Source organism: Balaenoptera physalus, assembly GCF_965194825.1.
Source record: "Balaenoptera physalus genome assembly, chromosome: 1".
NCBI classification, from domain to species: Eukaryota; Metazoa; Chordata; class Mammalia; order Artiodactyla; family Balaenopteridae; genus Balaenoptera; species Balaenoptera physalus.
Window position 1 is genome coordinate 98482480 of NC_138882.1, and position 16814 is coordinate 98499293.

The window sequence follows — 16814 nt, forward strand, 5'->3', positions numbered from 1 at the left end:
AAACTTACTTTTAAGCCAGGTATGTTTTATAATCTTAATAAAGAATAGAAAGTCTTTAGAATAAATCTTACAAAAAAATGTACAGGATCTTAACAGAAAACATTAAAAATTTTAATGAAAAACACTATGACCCAATAAATGGAAGCATAATCCCTAATTTAATTACTTCCCCTGGTGTCATTTATATTGTCCCTCTATCTCCTGCATTTCCTGGAAACTGGAATTTACATCTTAAGTCCTGAGAGATTCAGGTTAAATACATCTGGCTAGATTACATCACAGGTGATACTGTCTACTTCGTATTTCAGCAGATCAGGAAAGATATCTGGTTATTCCACCATGAATGATGCTAAGAATAACCAGTGAACTAGGTAACTGACCACCTGATGGAATGATCTACAGATTCTTATTAGTTATCATTGATTAGAAATTTTTATGGTCATTACAAAATTTATGACAAAAGTAAAGAATCCAACATTTCCCTTTTATCATTGACAAATGTAATCCATTTCTTTTGCTAATACAAAAATACTTCAAATCAACTGAACTTTTTCATACCATACATTTAAAAAATAACTGTGATACTCTTGAGACTGCACAACCAATTACCATGCAGCCAATTTGTACATACCAAACCACATCCACCACATAGAAATGAATTTCTGGTATTCTGAAGGTAGAGATTTGGGGCTGTAGTCTGGAGTTTCGCCTCTAGGAAACCTGCTCAGCTTATTACCTCCTTCTCATTCCTGACTGGCTTCCTTTTGGGTTGTGATACCATGCTCCTTGGGCACAGGTAAACAAACTCCTCCAGCACATCCTTGTCCAAAAGGAGCAGCATATGCTCTACAGCTGGCTGCAGCAGTAATGTCCAGGTGGCAGAGCATCATGTTGGCTATCCATAGCATGTTGTAAGTGTTGCCGTGAGTACACGATGTGATTCATCCGGCTCCCTGGTTCTGGGGACTATGGGGCACACTGTCAGTCTCTGCTTGGATCTGGTAGCCTTATGAGGAGACCCAGATGAAACTGTTCTCATTCTGAAGTGACTGGCCAGAGGACCTCGACAGCCTCATGCCTAGCCTAGCTGCCTTTGCGAGTGCAAAGAAGCAACTTTGTGGCTTATACATACTGGTGCTAATCTCTTGACTCACCAATTGTAGCTCGGCCTATAACTTCCCAACCCTTCCCTGGGTCATCCTTCAGCTTCTCTAACCTTTGGACCAGGTGTGTGAGGAAAGGCCTGGAGTTTTGCAGGACAATCATACCATGAAGATCTGAGGTAATAAAAATTGACAAGGGTTTCAGTCTGTGCTTGTGATTTCCACTTGTTCCTACCCCCTCCCACTTCACATCTATCTTCCCTTCTTAAATGCCTGCTCCATGCACGTCAAGCTCTTTCATCAGAAACAAAGATTAAGAGCTTACAGAGATTGCTTAACCAGCTCCCACGACAGCATAAAGTCAAATCCCTTACCTATAAACATATATCCTAGTAGTTCTGCTTCTCTGACTGAATGCTGACTGATACAGTTATATACAAGGAAAACGATGAGGTTACTGAGACTACCTAAAATGGTGCTTGTCATTACACTCTCAAAACACCTAAAATCTGTACTGTATCACATATTCTTACTGCCCTTCCAGTAGATATTTAACTCCCTGAGGTAGGAACTTTTTATCTCTGTATGACCAGTGCAGGATTGTGCTTAGCACAGCAATTCTTTGTTTAATGAATAATCTGGAACACCTCTGCTGACTCTATCAAAATCTCCTTTAGGTAACATCTTAATAATGATATCAGTCTGATTTCTATATAAGATGAATACATTAGCCATCAATAAATAAATACTGACTTAAATGATTGTTATATAATTAAAACCTTAGGAAGTCAATGAAAATGGCAATTATCCATATGGTACGTATTTTCAAGTATTTCCTATTGGTTCCTATAGTTCCATAACTATTATGTAAGTTATCCATTTGTTTACAAGTAAATCCTTATACAAATATGGGAGAATTAAATATAGACAAACCAATGGAAGGGCAGAATTTTCTAACTTATCTGCTGGATTCTTCAGAGTGATTTTATGACACATTGAGTGCATAATATTTTCTGTTGACATACTACTAAAATGAAAATAAAGTCAATGATATAATTTGATATACAAGATTTCCTTTAGTTATTTTAAGAATACTGAAAAGTTTTAAATTTCCCATAACCTGTCAGCAAGAAATAGCTTACCACCAATAGTTTTATAAACAATATTATCAGCTCAATGACCCATAATTTTTACCCATATAATAAATGTTGAAATAACATTTCAGAAAATTATGCATCTTGAAAAGCTTTGTTTCAACCGTCACTTTATTGTAAGATGGTTGAATTAATTCAAATTTAAACTATAACTTGACAATTTTTAGTCAGGTACCAAATTTTATTCAAAGCAAACTGCTTATTCAAAAGTGATCACGGAACAACTCAAAATGCAGAGCAAGAAGGATGAGAGAAACATCTTACTGGCCAATAGATTGTTTTAATTCTCTCATTATATGAAACTCAAACTTTTCATTTTTAGGAAAGGGAAACTAACTTCAGTAGAGAGCAATACAGAAAGATTTTGTCACAAACACTAGTTTCCATTTAGTCAGTCAACTGTTTCTAGCTGTCTCAATTGGGACAGATGCATTTACAGAGCTGGTTGTGCTTGAGCCTTCTTTGCAAGCAGCTTTAGATCTGCAATGCACTTGGCAATTGTCTCCTTCTCCTGTGATAAGGAAAGAGAAAGCTGGTTAGACCTTTTCAAATCATGGAAGGGTATAAACACTGTAATTCTAAAGGATACCTCCTATAAGAGATTCCTTGGAATCTCAAGATGGATTACTGGCTTAATATGATAGACTACTAAAAATTATTTAATTATTTAACATAGGGGAGATGCAAAATTTATTTTAAGCAAATGCAGGGAATTTAAAGTCCCCTGGCTCATAGCTTTTATGAGTGAAACCTGTTCAGAAGTTGAAGCTAGATACTCCTGTAACCATGTGCCACTGATGTTAGGTTTTACAGCTAACAGCTGCTTGAAAAAGACCAACCTAACAAACATTAGTAATACAGAAATGTTAAGAAAGAATAAAAATAACTTTTAGTCTCTTTTGTATACTTTAGTCTTTTCAAGTTTCTTAAATAAGTATGTCACTTTTATGTAAAAGACAGTTTATTTTAAAAAACCCAATTCATTAAATGTTGACAGACCCTGTTTTTCTAGTCCTGCATGGTTATGCAGAAAATGACCAGAACTGCCTAAGTATACTATATATCTAGGAAAGAAGAAATCAAGTCAAAAGTAAATAAAGAACATAAAATTTAAAAAGGAAATCACATTTAGGTAAAAAACAGAAAACATTTCTGTTCAAGACCAATGAATTAAGTGGCTGGGAAGAGGAAATGGCATGGAATAGAAACCATGGAATTATTCAGAAAATGGAAGAGGCTAAGAAGTAGACTTGTCCAGCCTCTGTTTTACAGAGAAATGAAATATGTTGCTTGCTATTTCCCAAATGTTGGAACTTGAACATACGTCTGTTCAACGAGTGTCCTCAACAATCTTGCCACTCTTTTTGATCCATGAGGTGAGAGACCCTTTGGTAGCCAAACTTTGAGGAAGGAGGCAACCTACCAAGGCAGTTGCACAGCATCTTCTAGGTTACCATTAACCAGAAAAATGAACCAGGACCACCCCAATGTCTCTAGGCTAAAGACTCCTTACCAGCTATTTCTATCCTATCAGAGATATCAATACAACTCCAGAAGCTTCAAAACATCATGTACCTGCTGCGCAGAGATGCTCTGTACCACGTTCTTCTCCACCCAGTTTATCATGTGCTCTTGTTCCTTTTGACGCATCATATTCTGCACAGAGATGTGATAGTCCAGGCGATTCTTCACCTCCTTGTATACTCTATGCAGCCGTTCCCGGTAACTAACTTCCAAGGCCATGGCAATGTTATTCTGAAGCAAAATTAAGAAATGATGAAAACTGTTTGCACAGTTAAAGGATCACTTCCATTCTGAGGATTCTGCCCATTAGAATACCCATCATTACCTGTATTTTATGCAAAATTCATTTGTTTAATATGAATAGGTAACACATGCATGTGGTAGAAAAATTCTAACAGCATATAGTAAAAATATATTTAAAAGTATATACAGTAAAAAATAAGTCTCTTCCAGCCCCTCCATAGGCTACCATCTTCCTCTATTTCTTGTATTCTCTCCCAGATTTATTTAATAAACAAAACACAGGTATATGTACACACACGAACATCACTTTTACTGATTATGACACAAAGACCCACCTTAATTTTAAAAGTTACATTGGATTCTACTATTTTGGTGTCTCATAATCCATAATTTACTTAAGCTCTATTAATAGATTAGGTTGCTTCTAATTCTTTAACAAATAATGCTGCTGCGTATATTGTATATGTCTTTGCACTTATGTGTGAATACTTGCTGGGTCAAATAATAGCTAATAACTGTTGAGTACCTACTATGTTCTAAATAAACACTGTGTGTCAATTCAATTAAATCTTAAAATCACACCATGGGATAGTTGCTATTATTATATTCATTTTACAGTGAGGAAGAAACTGAGGCAGATGCTAAGGAAGTTGTCCAAGGTTACAGAGCAAATGAACTGTGAAGCCAAGACCTGACTATAAGGAGTCAGGCTACAAAGCCCATGCTCTTAAAGATCCATTTTAACTTGTGATTAACGCTGTCCAAGTCCACAGAAAAGTTGTACTGCTTCATGCTCTCACCAGCAACACAAATGCTTGTTACTCTAAACCCTGACAAATGGTGTTTATAAAACATTTTACTCTCTACTATTCTGATAAGCAGAAAAAAATATCAATTTTAATTGTCATTATCTAAGGAGAAAATTTACATGTTTAGAAGTCATTTACATTTACTTATATCTTTATAAATTGTTCATGTCCTACACCTAGTTTTCTACTGGGATGCTGGTCTATCCTAAGGTAACTACCCTTTTGTGTCACATGGAATGCATGTATTCTTCCTAGTTTGTCTCTTAGCTTTATGGTAATTTCTACATGTAAAACTTAAAAATTTTTAATGAGATCAACTTAATTTTTCCTCTTACATTTTTAAATGTAAATTTCCTCTTAAATTTTTCCTGGATTTTTAAAAATTGAAGTATAACTGACATACAATATTACATTAATTTCAGGTATACAAACACAATGATTCGGTATTTGTATATATTGTGAAATGATCACCACAATGGGTCTAGTTAACATACGTCACCACACAAGTTTCTGCATTTTGTTGTCTATATTAGAAAGGCTTTGCCACTCCAAGGGTACTGTACTGTTTTTCATGTTCTCTTTTTCTACTTTTATGGTCTCATTTCTTATCTAAAGATCTTTAATTCATCTGAAATTTGTTTTGGTATAAGGCAAAAAGTAGGAAAACAACTCTGTATCTACAAAGATACCCGTCTGTCTTTCCCCTTCTAAGATGAAAATGCCACCGATGTAAACTACCTTATGCGTTTAGGTCTATCTCTAGACCCTCTCTCTCAAGTGCTGTGCCAATCTGACTTTCTATTCATGTAGTGTGCCAAGCTATTTAAAGTTCCTTTACAATTTTGAGCTTTAATATTTGGTAGGGCTGTTCATTATTTCTCTTTTTCAGAATACTCCTGAATATTTTTTACTTTTTCTAGTAATAATCAATTTGTTCAAGTCCCAACACCCCCTACCCCTGGTCTATTAGTATTTTCTTTCTAGGAATGTGTAAAATTTAGAGATTAAAGTAGGGAGAATTTGATATCCTTATACTATTGAGTCTAGGTTCTTAGAACCTTATACCTCACAAGCATTTCACATTTTTCAAAGTAAAAAGACTGTACATTTCTAGTTAAGTTTACTCCTAGGCATCTCTTCCTAAATGGTTTATCTTCTTCTCGTATATTTTCTGACTGATATTTGTATATAGAAGGCTACTGATTTTGTTTATTAGATATTAATTTTGTACCCAGATATCTTACTGAATTTGCTTATGGTTTTTTTTTTTTTTTTTTTTTTTATAAATTTATTATTTATTTATTATTTTTAGCTGTGTTGGGTCTTCGTTTCTGTGCAAGGGCTTTCTTTAGTTGCGGCGAGCGGGGGCCACTCTTCATCGCGGTGCGCGGGTCTCTCGCTGTCGCGGCCTCTCTTGTTGCGGAGCACAGGCTCCAGACGCGCAGGCTCAGTAGTTGTGGCTCACGGGCTTAGTTGCTCCGCGGCATGTGGGATCTTCCCAGACCAGGGCTCGAACCCGTGTCCCCTTCATTGGCAGGCAGATTCTCAACCACTGCGCCACCAGGGAAGCCCTGCTTATGGTTTTAAGAGTTATGTTGATTCTCTCAGGTTTCCTAGGTATATAATCAGGTAATCTGTAAGTAAGGATAACTTTATGTTTTCTAATTTTTATACCTCTTATTTCTCTTCTCTAATACCAGCTACTACTGCCAGAATAACACTGAAATAGTAATGGTGACAGGTATATTGTCATCTTCTAGTCTGTAATGAGAATCCTTATAGGTCTGCCTGTTTTATGTAAAGGCTTGAAATATTAATCTCAAGTAGGCCCTTAATACTCCTAGGTACTTTTTTTTTTTTTTTTACTCCATTCATTCTCCTGAAATCTCTAGTATATCTCCTTGACTACTTTCCTTTTCAACAAATGACCTACCTTCCTATTTCACTGAGAAAAAGGAAACAAAGAACTTCACAAACTTCTACCACCACATAAACCACTCTACCTGGACCCATACTCACACACTTTGCCTTCCTTTCTTTAACTATGGCTGAACTGTCTCTGCTCTTGAAGGCAACCCTTCCACCTGTGTATTCTAAACTCTCTGGCCTACTGAAGGACATTGCTCTAGCAAATTCCTCCCTCCTCCCACCCCTTTCTTGCATCAATTTTTCTCTCTCTACTAACTTCTATCAGATGCTAACATGTAATTATACTTTCCATCTTTTAAAAAAATCTCTCTTGATTACTACATCCTACCTTCTGAGCTACTGAGTAATTTCTTTGCCCTATACTGTAAAACTCCTTTACGATTTTGACAGTGGTCTATACTCAGACTCCAATTTCTTTTCTTCCATTTTTTTTCCTTCAACTTACTCAAATAGCCCTTACCAAGCTCACCAACCTCCATGTTGCTAAATCCTATGCCAAATTCTTAGACCCTTACTACTTGACCATAAGTAGGGCAACTACAAATTAAAATAATCCTTGTTTCCCTCAGTTATTTTCCTTCATGTTCCAGTCTTACAGCTGTGCCTCTTGTAAGCTCATGATTCCCTCATCTCCAGTCTGGAATTCTCCCCAGTGATTCCAGACTCATATATCTAATGATCTACCTAACAACTCTATTTGGCTAACTCATTGGCATTTCAAACCAATGCATGTAAGATTGAAGGCTACTTTCAACAAGGCAATCAGTCACCCTTCAAAACACGAGTGAGATCGTATCACTCCTCTGCTTAAAAGATTCAATGACTTTCTCTCTCATTCTGAGTACAAGTCAAAGTTCTCACAGAAGCCTGTAAGACTTTACATGATCTAGCCCTTGGCCAGTCTCTGCCTTGCTTCCTTTTACCTTCCTCCTCAGCCATTCCACTTCAGCTACAGTGGCTTCCTTACTTTTCCTTGTCTATACCAAGCAAGCTTCCAGGATTAGGGCCCTTGCAATTGTTCTTCCCTCTGCCTGGAATACTATTTCCTCAGAAATCCACACAGCCTGCACCATCACTTTGACAGCTCTCTCTTCAAATATCACATTAGAAGCCTTTACAGACTGCCCAAGAAAAATAGTAACTCCCTCCTTCTAAAATCTCTTTTCCTTTAACATAAGTTCATTATTCTACATGTACTTCACACCAGTTGACATTCACATATGCTTAAATTATTTTTCTCCTGTCCTTCTCTCAACCCCTGGCTAGGAAAGAGACCCCAGGAAGGCAGACTTTGTTTTGCTCTCTGCTGTATTCCCAGTACCTTGTCTTGACCAGTGTCCACACATAAAATATACCTATTAAATAAATATTTCATAAATAAATAAAAATTTTAATGACTATCATTTGAATCTTATAAAAAAGCTACATCTTCAAAAGCCAGATTTTGTTTGTGCATACATAGTTTCTATGAGGCAGGAAGCATTTAGATTGTAACCTAAATCTGCACAGAAAGATATTTTAAAAATTTCTGAGGATTTCAAACATTTATGTGCTTAAGAATCTTTCAGGATCCTATTTACAAAAATATAGACTCTTGGATAGCTCCTAACAGAGGTTCTAATCCCACAGGTCTTGGAATGGGTCCAAAAATTTGCATCAAAGATGACTGATGCACATGGTACCATGACTACACTAGGAAATACTGGCCCAGACCCTTAATATTTCAGATACTTATTTTACCTTAGCACCTAATTTTTCATTTCATAGGTGTTTCTATACATAAAATTTTAATATAAGGACATCTCACTTTAAATATCAGGCATAAAGTACTGGGCTCAAAGTAAATAACAACAAAATGCTTGAGCACGTTCCTAAAGTTGTTTTAGAAACTAAATATTTTAGAATCTAATTATGCTTTGATCATGGTAAAAAGCTCTCCTGCCATCTGAATCTGCTTTGTGAATTTGGAATGTAAGGTATCAGATTTTCTTATAGCAAGTATGTTAAGTAAGACTTTCTTATAGCGAGCACGTATGGAATGCACAGCATGTATTTCACCTACTGTATTTTACGGTGAATGCCATTTTTTAATCCGCTATAACTTAATGAATTATTTTCCCTCTGTGTGGATTCAAAATGTGTCCTTTTATACTTTTTACTCTTTCTAGTTTTAGAGTAATAATTCTAGTTATTTTTCTACTTCATAGGTCCACTGAACAGTTAATAGCTGTAACTGCTATTTAGACCCCCAACCAAATATTCTCTTTTCTAAACAAAATATGCTCAACCTATCCAACTATTCCTCATAAGATTCTAATTTTTTGTGTTAAATGCACACAAATGAGTAACTTCACTTGCCTTAGAAAGTTCTGAAACCTACCCTCTGGACATCAAAAAGGTAATGGCGCTTTTGAACCAGTGCCTGCTGTGACTTCTCCAGATCAATTGCATCTTGGATTTGTTTGATGGTAGCCTGTTTCACTTCTTCCAGTTCGGCAATTTTTTGCTGCAGTTATGATATTTACAACAAAGATCAGTGAAAGTACCAAGGGTAATAAAAAAGATTCATTTTATGCTTCTTCGAAGTCATACCCCTCATTTGTGAAAACACCCACACAATAGGGAGTACACAAATCCTTAAAAAGAGTTGCCCAAAATAGCTATGCAGTATCTTGTTGAATGAACAAAACTATGGAAAAGCTGGAGAAAGTTTGGTAGACTTTTAAAACTTGATCTCAAGTTAGTAGTAACATTAACACTTATAATTGAAATCATTATAATTAGATTCATTTCTATATGCTCTGCCCCTATCATTCGTACCAAAAACATCACTTGATGGCTTTGACACAACTACTATGGTCTAAAATGGGAAATAAGGTTTATGGTTCTTACCTCATTGAGTTTATCAGCAAATTCCCCAATAGAGGCACCATATTTTTTAATTACATAGATAAGCACCCCTATTGTTGAAATGGCAGAGAAGGTCTCTGCAGTTATCACATATATTTCTTTGGAGAGTAAATATAAGATAAGCCCAGTTCCGAGCACATAGGGTCCTAAAAGAAGAAAAAGTTATTTTATGATGGATATGCTATGTCTAAAAGGGGAAGACAGAGATACTTCCGCATTTAATTAGTTGAAGGCAAAGTTAATAATGACTTTAAATAATCAGATTCAAAGACAGAACACTAGGTGAGAACCAGTATGGTAGGGTTGCAAGAACAAGGATCTGGACCCATGGAAATCTGACACTGCAACTTATAAAACACTGAGCAATATAGATGAACTCTGAGCTTAGTTTCCTTAACTGTAAAATGGGAATAGTACCTTCTTCATAGGGTTGACGAAATTGAGAAATAATGTATATTAAGTGTCTGGTACAATTGCTCAACAAACAGTAAGTATTTTATAAAGATGTCAGGTTACTACCAGAAGTAATTTGTGCAGCAAAATATACTATTTATTGAGTGGGGACATTGGTCAGAATAAAATTTATCCACTCTTGCCTATTTACTGAATAGGAACCTGACACTGGAAATAAGCAAACGAAACAGATACAACTATGAAGCAGCATGTATGTAAAAGAACTAAATAACAGGATTCTCAATTCCTGTAGCGTCTTATTATAATGCTTCAAATATAGCCACCTTTTTCTTTAACCAGGCCATGAATTCTGAAAGGACACAAACCATACGGTACATTTCTTTAGGATTTTCCTCTATGACTACTAGATGCTAGGTAAGGTCAAAGCAGGTCTTTGGGGAAGCAGTTTACTGTGTTTTTGAGCAATACAGGTACCAAAAGATGTTAGGATGTACTATGAGAATAAAAGGGTTACATTCTCAAATATATTTTACGAGTTTCCCATACAAAGTTTCAACAGTTCATTTTTTAAAAAAATTTGCCTTCAATGTATAAATTTTAAATGTGAATTTAAAAGAAAGGCCTATCATATGTAGCATTTTTATCAGCTATGGAGGTCTGAGGAAATTAATGTTTCTTGCAATTTTAGTTACAAAAATGCTATCTTAGGCCACTCCCTGGAGAGATAAAAAAAAAATCTTTGGTTGTCAATGTTTCATGGTCATAGCAATATTTGGGTACAGCAAGAGAGGCAGTGCGTGTAGCAGAAAGAACACTAAACTTAACTGTAGAACCTGTGTTTAAGTCCAACTCAGTCACTAAAGAGAGAATAAATCTCCGTAAATTCTTTGTTTTCTAGTTCTGGGTAATAAAAATGTCTTCATAGGGCTTCCCTGGTGGCATAGTGGTTGAGAATCCGCCTGCCAATGAAGGGGACACTGGTTCGAGCCCTGGTCTGGGAAGATCCCACATGCCGTGGAGCAACTAAGCCCATGCGCCACAACTACTGAGCCTGTGCTCTAGAGCCCGCGAGCCACAACTACTGAGCCTGTGTGCCTAGAGCCCACGCTCTGCAACAAGAGAAGCCGTTGCAGTGAGAAGCTGGCGCACCGCAGCCAGGAGCAGCCCCCGCTCGCCGCAACTAGAGAAAGCCCGCACGCAGTAACGAAGACCCAATGCAGCCAAAAATAAATAAATAAATTTATTAAAAAAAAAAAAAGTCTTCATAGAACTGTTGTATGGATTAAATAAAGTGAAAGCATATCATATTATAAAAATGTAAGGTTTCAGTACAGTTTATGCCTTTTTATTTATTTATTTTAAATAAAATAATTTATTTATTTATTTATTTGGCTGTGTTGGGTCTTCATTGCTGTGCGTGGGCTTTCTCTAGTTGCGGCACGCAGGCTTCTCACTGCAGTGGCTTCTCTTGTTGCGGAGCAGGGGCTCTAGGTGCGCAGGCTTCAGTAGCTGTGGCTCGCAGGCTCTAGATCACAGGCTCAGTAGTTGTGGTGCACGGGCTTAGTTGCTCCGTGGCATGTGGGATCTTCCCGGACCAGGGCTCAAACCCGTGTCCCCTGCACTGGCAGGTGGATTCTTAACCACTACACCACCAGGGAAGTCCCTATGCCTTTTTAAAAGGAAAAAAAACCTGATAAATATGGTCCAGCTCTTGTTTTCATAATTATACATACAACACATAGTCTCTATTGCCTTACCTGGCTTTATTTTAATACATAGCTCTTTCTATCATTACCTGAAAGTGTATTATACAGTTACTCAATTTTTCTTTTTTTGGCCGCTCTGTGCGGCTTGCAGGATCTTAGTTCCTTGACCAGGGATGGAAGCCGGGCCCCTGCAGTGAAAGCATCGAGTCCTAACCACTGGACCGCCAGAGAATTCCCCAGTTACTCATTTCCTTATTGTCTATCCTACAAAAGAATGTATGTTTCATGATGGCAGGCACTTTAGTTCACCACCGTATGCCTAGAACAGTGCCTAGCATAGAGCAGGCAGTCAATAAATTTGGTGTAACAAGAAATGGAGACAATGGTACAAAATCAAGTTAAAATCCCACACAAATTTATTCCAAAGACAAGTTAAAGCAACCAAATCAATTCTTATATTGAATCACTTCCACACTTTAGTTTTAAAACCAGCTGACTTGATTTTTCTGGTACATGTGGAAGAGGTAAGAGGCCACTAAAAGGCTAGATTAACATAAACCATACCATCTAAACATACTATCAAACATTGGGCAAATGCTCACCTGTTACACCGGTTTTAGGATAAAGGAACTGGAAAAATTCCTCAGGGATCAGCCCAAAACGAACTTTTCCTCCATATTCAGGAAGAGGTGGTACAGGGGCAAGACTTGGCTGCCCTTTGTGAAAGATCCTTGTTGCCTGCAATACCCTACAGGTAGGAATTACACAAATTTAAGGCCTATTCTTTAAAGAGAACACAATGTATGAACAACTGTAGAAAAGAGCAAATAGGGATGAGGACTGAGGCTGTTTCCCACTGTCCTAACAATGGGAACAGAACAGACCAAGAACAGGAAGGTTAGGGTCCCATAATTAGCTGTGTAATAAGGGGAAACAACTTACTTAAAGCTGTATGTAACCTTCTACCCAATACTAGAATCCCTTCTGTTACGTCTCACGTGTCATCTGTCTAGGACTTTATATGTCTATTACTAGCAATGAATTATGAAAGAACATATAGACTCTCCAGCCAGACTATCTGGATTCAAATTTTAATTTACACTTTTGTAGTCTCTGATTTCTCTAAAGTAAATTGGGAACAAAGAATATGACCTTAGAGGGTTGTTGTGAGGATTAACTGAGTTAATAAATGTAAAGTATATAGAATGGTGCTTGGCATATGGTAAAGTTTTATGTAAGTGGTTAGCTATTACATGTCCACTGTGTTGTGAGCTCCCTGATGGCAAGAACGCTGACCTTTTTGAATATTCTCTGTATCGGGGTGCTAAATAACCACTAAGTGAAACATGCTTTTTCAGTGTTGGATAGCTCTAACTATGTTCACCCTTTGAATTGAACTGCTACATACATCCTTGAAACCCCTATCCATTGGTTCTAATATTATTTTTCGATGTAAGATAACACTCATGTATCTGGGTTAAACATCTCAGTTCCTTCACAATCCTGACTGTCCACAAGCAGCAAACTGGTTTTGTTTACAAAAATGAAGTATACAGAACTGAACATAATACTGAACTGAAATACAGCTTGACTAATTCATTCATCCTACAAATATCAATACATATTGAGAACTTGCTATTGTCATTATTGGGCTTGAACCACTGTACTATTATCGTGGATTTGCGAACTGTTCTTGTCTTTAAAGTAGCCTAAGATTGCATTTGTAGCAGTTACAGCATACTGGTACATAGGATTCTGATGAAATAAAATCCTCTAGCCTTTTCATATCTGCTGTCAAGCTAAATCTCCTTCAAATTCTCAGTATGTTTTTGTCCCTCACCTCCCCTCTCTCTTATCGCCTTGCAATGTAAGAGTTTACATTATTTCATTGATTATTGTTCACTGCTTGTCTTTTGAATATTATTTCTGCTTCCCAATATATTGAGTTACCTCACCAAATTTTGAAATCTGAGAATCATGCTCAAGATTCTTTCATTTTAATCAGGGTTTCTAAACCTCAGAACTATTGACATTTTGAACTATTGACAACTCTTTGTTGTGGAAGGCTGTTCTGTGCACTTAGAGTAATTAGGAGTATCCCTGTGGCCTTTGTATACCAGATGCCAGTAGCAGCCCCCCTCCTACCCAGTGGTGACAACCGAAAATGTCTCCAGACATTGCCAAAAGTCCCTCAGAGGGCAAAACTGCCCCAGGTTGAGAACCACTGACTTAAATCAGAGCACTAAAGAACTTGCTTTAGGTGAACACAAATCCTCTCCTTAACTGGCTGTCTCAGTTCAAGCCCTCATCTACTCCTGCCTAAACAAGTAAGCAATCCAAAATCTGTTCTCTTGGCTTCTCCTCAAATACCCCTTGAACCTAGGCCCCTCCCTGCTGCTTTGAAAGTTTCTAAAATGCAAATTTGACTTTAAAACTCTTCAACAGGCTCTCTCCTGCCCACAGAAAACAAACTACTTAATTCAGCTTACGTGATTCAGCACCTGTCAAATTTTATGTCCTCATCTTCCTTCATTCTCCTACTCTCCAGCCATATGGAACTACTTACTGCTTTCAAAAACAAAACAAAACAAAACAAAATCCATACCTCATGCTGCTCCTTCTGCCTGGTATACCTTTCACTTAATGACTGCCAAGACCAACCAGCCTTCAGAACATCGTGAGTATATCCTTTATAAAGGCCTTCCAATCTTGGGTTGACAATTACTCACTCAACAAAACATTTACTGACTTTCTACTTATATCAGGCACCGGGAGTATAACAATAAGCAGACAAAGTCCCAGCCTCTGACATTCTAGTGGGGGTTTGGGAAGTGTGAGTGTATACACAATTTCATACACAATTCACAATACACAATTTCAGACAGTTTTAAGTTCCACGAAGAAAAATAGGTGAAGGAAGGGGCTAAGGAGCAATGGAGTGGGGGAAAGCCTTTTTCGGTAGATCAGATGACATTTGAGCCAATGACCTGGGGAAAAGAGAGAAGAGCAAGTACAAAGATCCTGAGGCAACAATAAGCTTGGCAGTTTTCAGAGGAATAGCAAGAAGGCCAGTAAGGCTAGAGAATGAGCTAAAAAGAGAAGGTAAGAAGGTAAATCAAGAGGTAGGATGGGGTCAACTCATGTTGAACTTTCTGTGTTATCGTAAGTTTGGATTTTATTTCAAGTGGGATGGGCACCTCTAGAGGGCTTTGCAGGGGAAGGGTGGGGGGACTGACATAATCCCTATGGCTACTGTGAGGATGGCGTGTAATGGGACAGGAATATAGATTCAAGGAGACTAGTTAGGAGACAACTGAAATAGTCTAGGTGAAACGTGATGGTGGTTCACACTCCAGTAGTAGTGGTAGTGAAAGAAGTGGTCAGAGTTTGGATATAATCTGAAGAAAGAGCCTTACTGATGTATTAGACATGAAATGTGAAAGAGAAATCAAGGATGTTCCTTGCATTTTGTATATGTATTTATTACCTATATTACAATTATTTGTTTCCTTGTCTATATGGAACCTTTCTTCTCTGAGAAGTTGGAAGCAGCCAATTATAGCCTCACTTTATTGCTTACACAAAAATTACAGATAAACCAAAGCCACTTTTTCAAGCCACAGGATTGCTATCAAATTTTGCAAGATTTAGGACTAAGTCTGGAAGTAAAAAGAGAAATCCCAAAGAAAACTGACATGTTTTATGAAATATCAGTAACACCTTCTAATATTTACTAAGCACATACTATGTACCAAGCACTGTTTTTAGAGTTCCCAGGAATTAATTCCCTTAATTTTCACAGTCCATAATGTACTATTCTCTCTATTTTGCAGATGGGGAAATTAAGGTCCCACAGCTTGTAAGTGGAGGAGCCCGGTGTACCCTCTTTCAGCTTTGGAATCCTCCTCACTGTAAACCACTACTTTACAGCTGCCTCCTCTGGTAGACTGTGCGTGAGGTCCATGAAGGCAGGTACTTAACCTTACTCATTTTTGTATCTTCGGTTATGTGGGTGGCAAGATAAATATTTACTGAAACGACGAATAATTTCTCTGACCTGACAGTAAAAGTTGGAGTCTGGGAGACAGAATAAAAACAAGATGCTTCATTGTTTTATTTAACAAAACTTGTCCTAGGGTATGCAATCTAGTAACCCTGACCAGGGCTGCCGCAGCTCTGCCTAGCTGAAGGTCACAAGGGAGAAGGGCGGGGCTTAGGGGACACCAAAACCAGTTTCTAGTTTAGTAAGAACACATCACTTGTTCTCTTAACCTTTGCTATTAGGTGACACAACGGTGTTCCAGGCAGTTACAGGAGCACACATGTTTGAATGAGACTTGAAGCGTTCCAAAATAACCTAAAGAAAGATAATTACCGGCCTAAAGCTAAGAGCAGATTACCCAGAAGTGAAATAGGTGATAAAACAAAGACAAAAGGGAGTATTACACCCCTTACACTTACCCTGGACCGAGGAGGGCTGCGTTCTTCAGAGAGGGAGCTACAAATACACAAGGCACAGGTTAGCAAGGTCACGGTGAAATCTGGTTTGCCCCTTCCTCGGTCCCCGCGGAGCCCAATCACTAAGGCCATGCGTCCCCCATTCCTATCCCCCGAGACCCCACACTCTCCTTCTGAGCGGCACTAATCAACTCTCCACTCAGGCCCAAATCTCGCCGCGCCTTTCACCCCCTTTCCTCCCACCCGCTCCAAGTAACCCTAGACGCGCTGGTTTGCAATCACTCTGCTAGCCCGGACCAGGGTCTGTACCTCTCACCTGCTGCGGTGGCGGCAGAAAGTACCACCCGGGACAGCATTGTCAAGCAGCGTCCACACAACAGTCTTCGCGCCCCAGTGACCGCTACAAGAGACTGTCAGGGGCAGAAACAAGATGGTCGCTCACAAGTCTCGCGAAAAGAGAACATCGTGCCCTTTTCCATGAACTTCCGGTCGAATTTTTTTTTTTTTTTTTTTTTGTCGATAAGAAGCGCAGAGCATTGAGAGCCTGCGGCAAGAGGTCGCTCG

At 38.1% G+C, this 16814-nt stretch overlaps 1 protein-coding gene and 1 pseudogene across 2 annotated transcripts in view; both read right to left on the minus strand.

The window, feature by feature from the left end:
* Positions 1 to 16814, minus strand: part of LOC309645959 (proteasome subunit alpha type-3 pseudogene) — a 452949-nt pseudogene that overhangs the window by 303046 nt on the left and 133089 nt on the right. The window lies entirely within an intron of this gene.
* On the minus strand, positions 90 to 16736 carry ATP5PB (ATP synthase peripheral stalk-membrane subunit b). The gene is made up of 7 exons (XM_082431748.1): positions 16567 to 16736; positions 16254 to 16290; positions 12395 to 12540; positions 9655 to 9818; positions 9143 to 9268; positions 3833 to 4012; positions 90 to 2768 (listed from the first exon to the last, which is right to left on the minus strand). The coding sequence occupies exons 1-7, from the start codon at positions 16604 to 16606 to the stop codon at positions 2691 to 2693; spliced, it is 771 nt and encodes a 256-aa protein (XP_082287874.1). The 5' UTR covers positions 16607 to 16736; the 3' UTR covers positions 90 to 2690.

Coding starts and splice junctions, on each gene's coding strand:
- ATP5PB (XM_082431748.1), bottom strand. CDS start 16,606: ATGCTGTCCCGGGTGGTACTTTCTGCCGCCACCGCAGCAG. Junction 12,541..16,253: donor GCAGCCCTCCTCGGTCCAGG/GTAAGTGTAAGG, acceptor TCCTACCTGTAG/GGTATTGCAGGCAACAAGGA. Junction 9,819..12,394: donor TCCTAAAACCGGTGTAACAG/GTGAGCATTTGC, acceptor TTCTTCTTTTAG/GACCCTATGTGCTCGGAACT.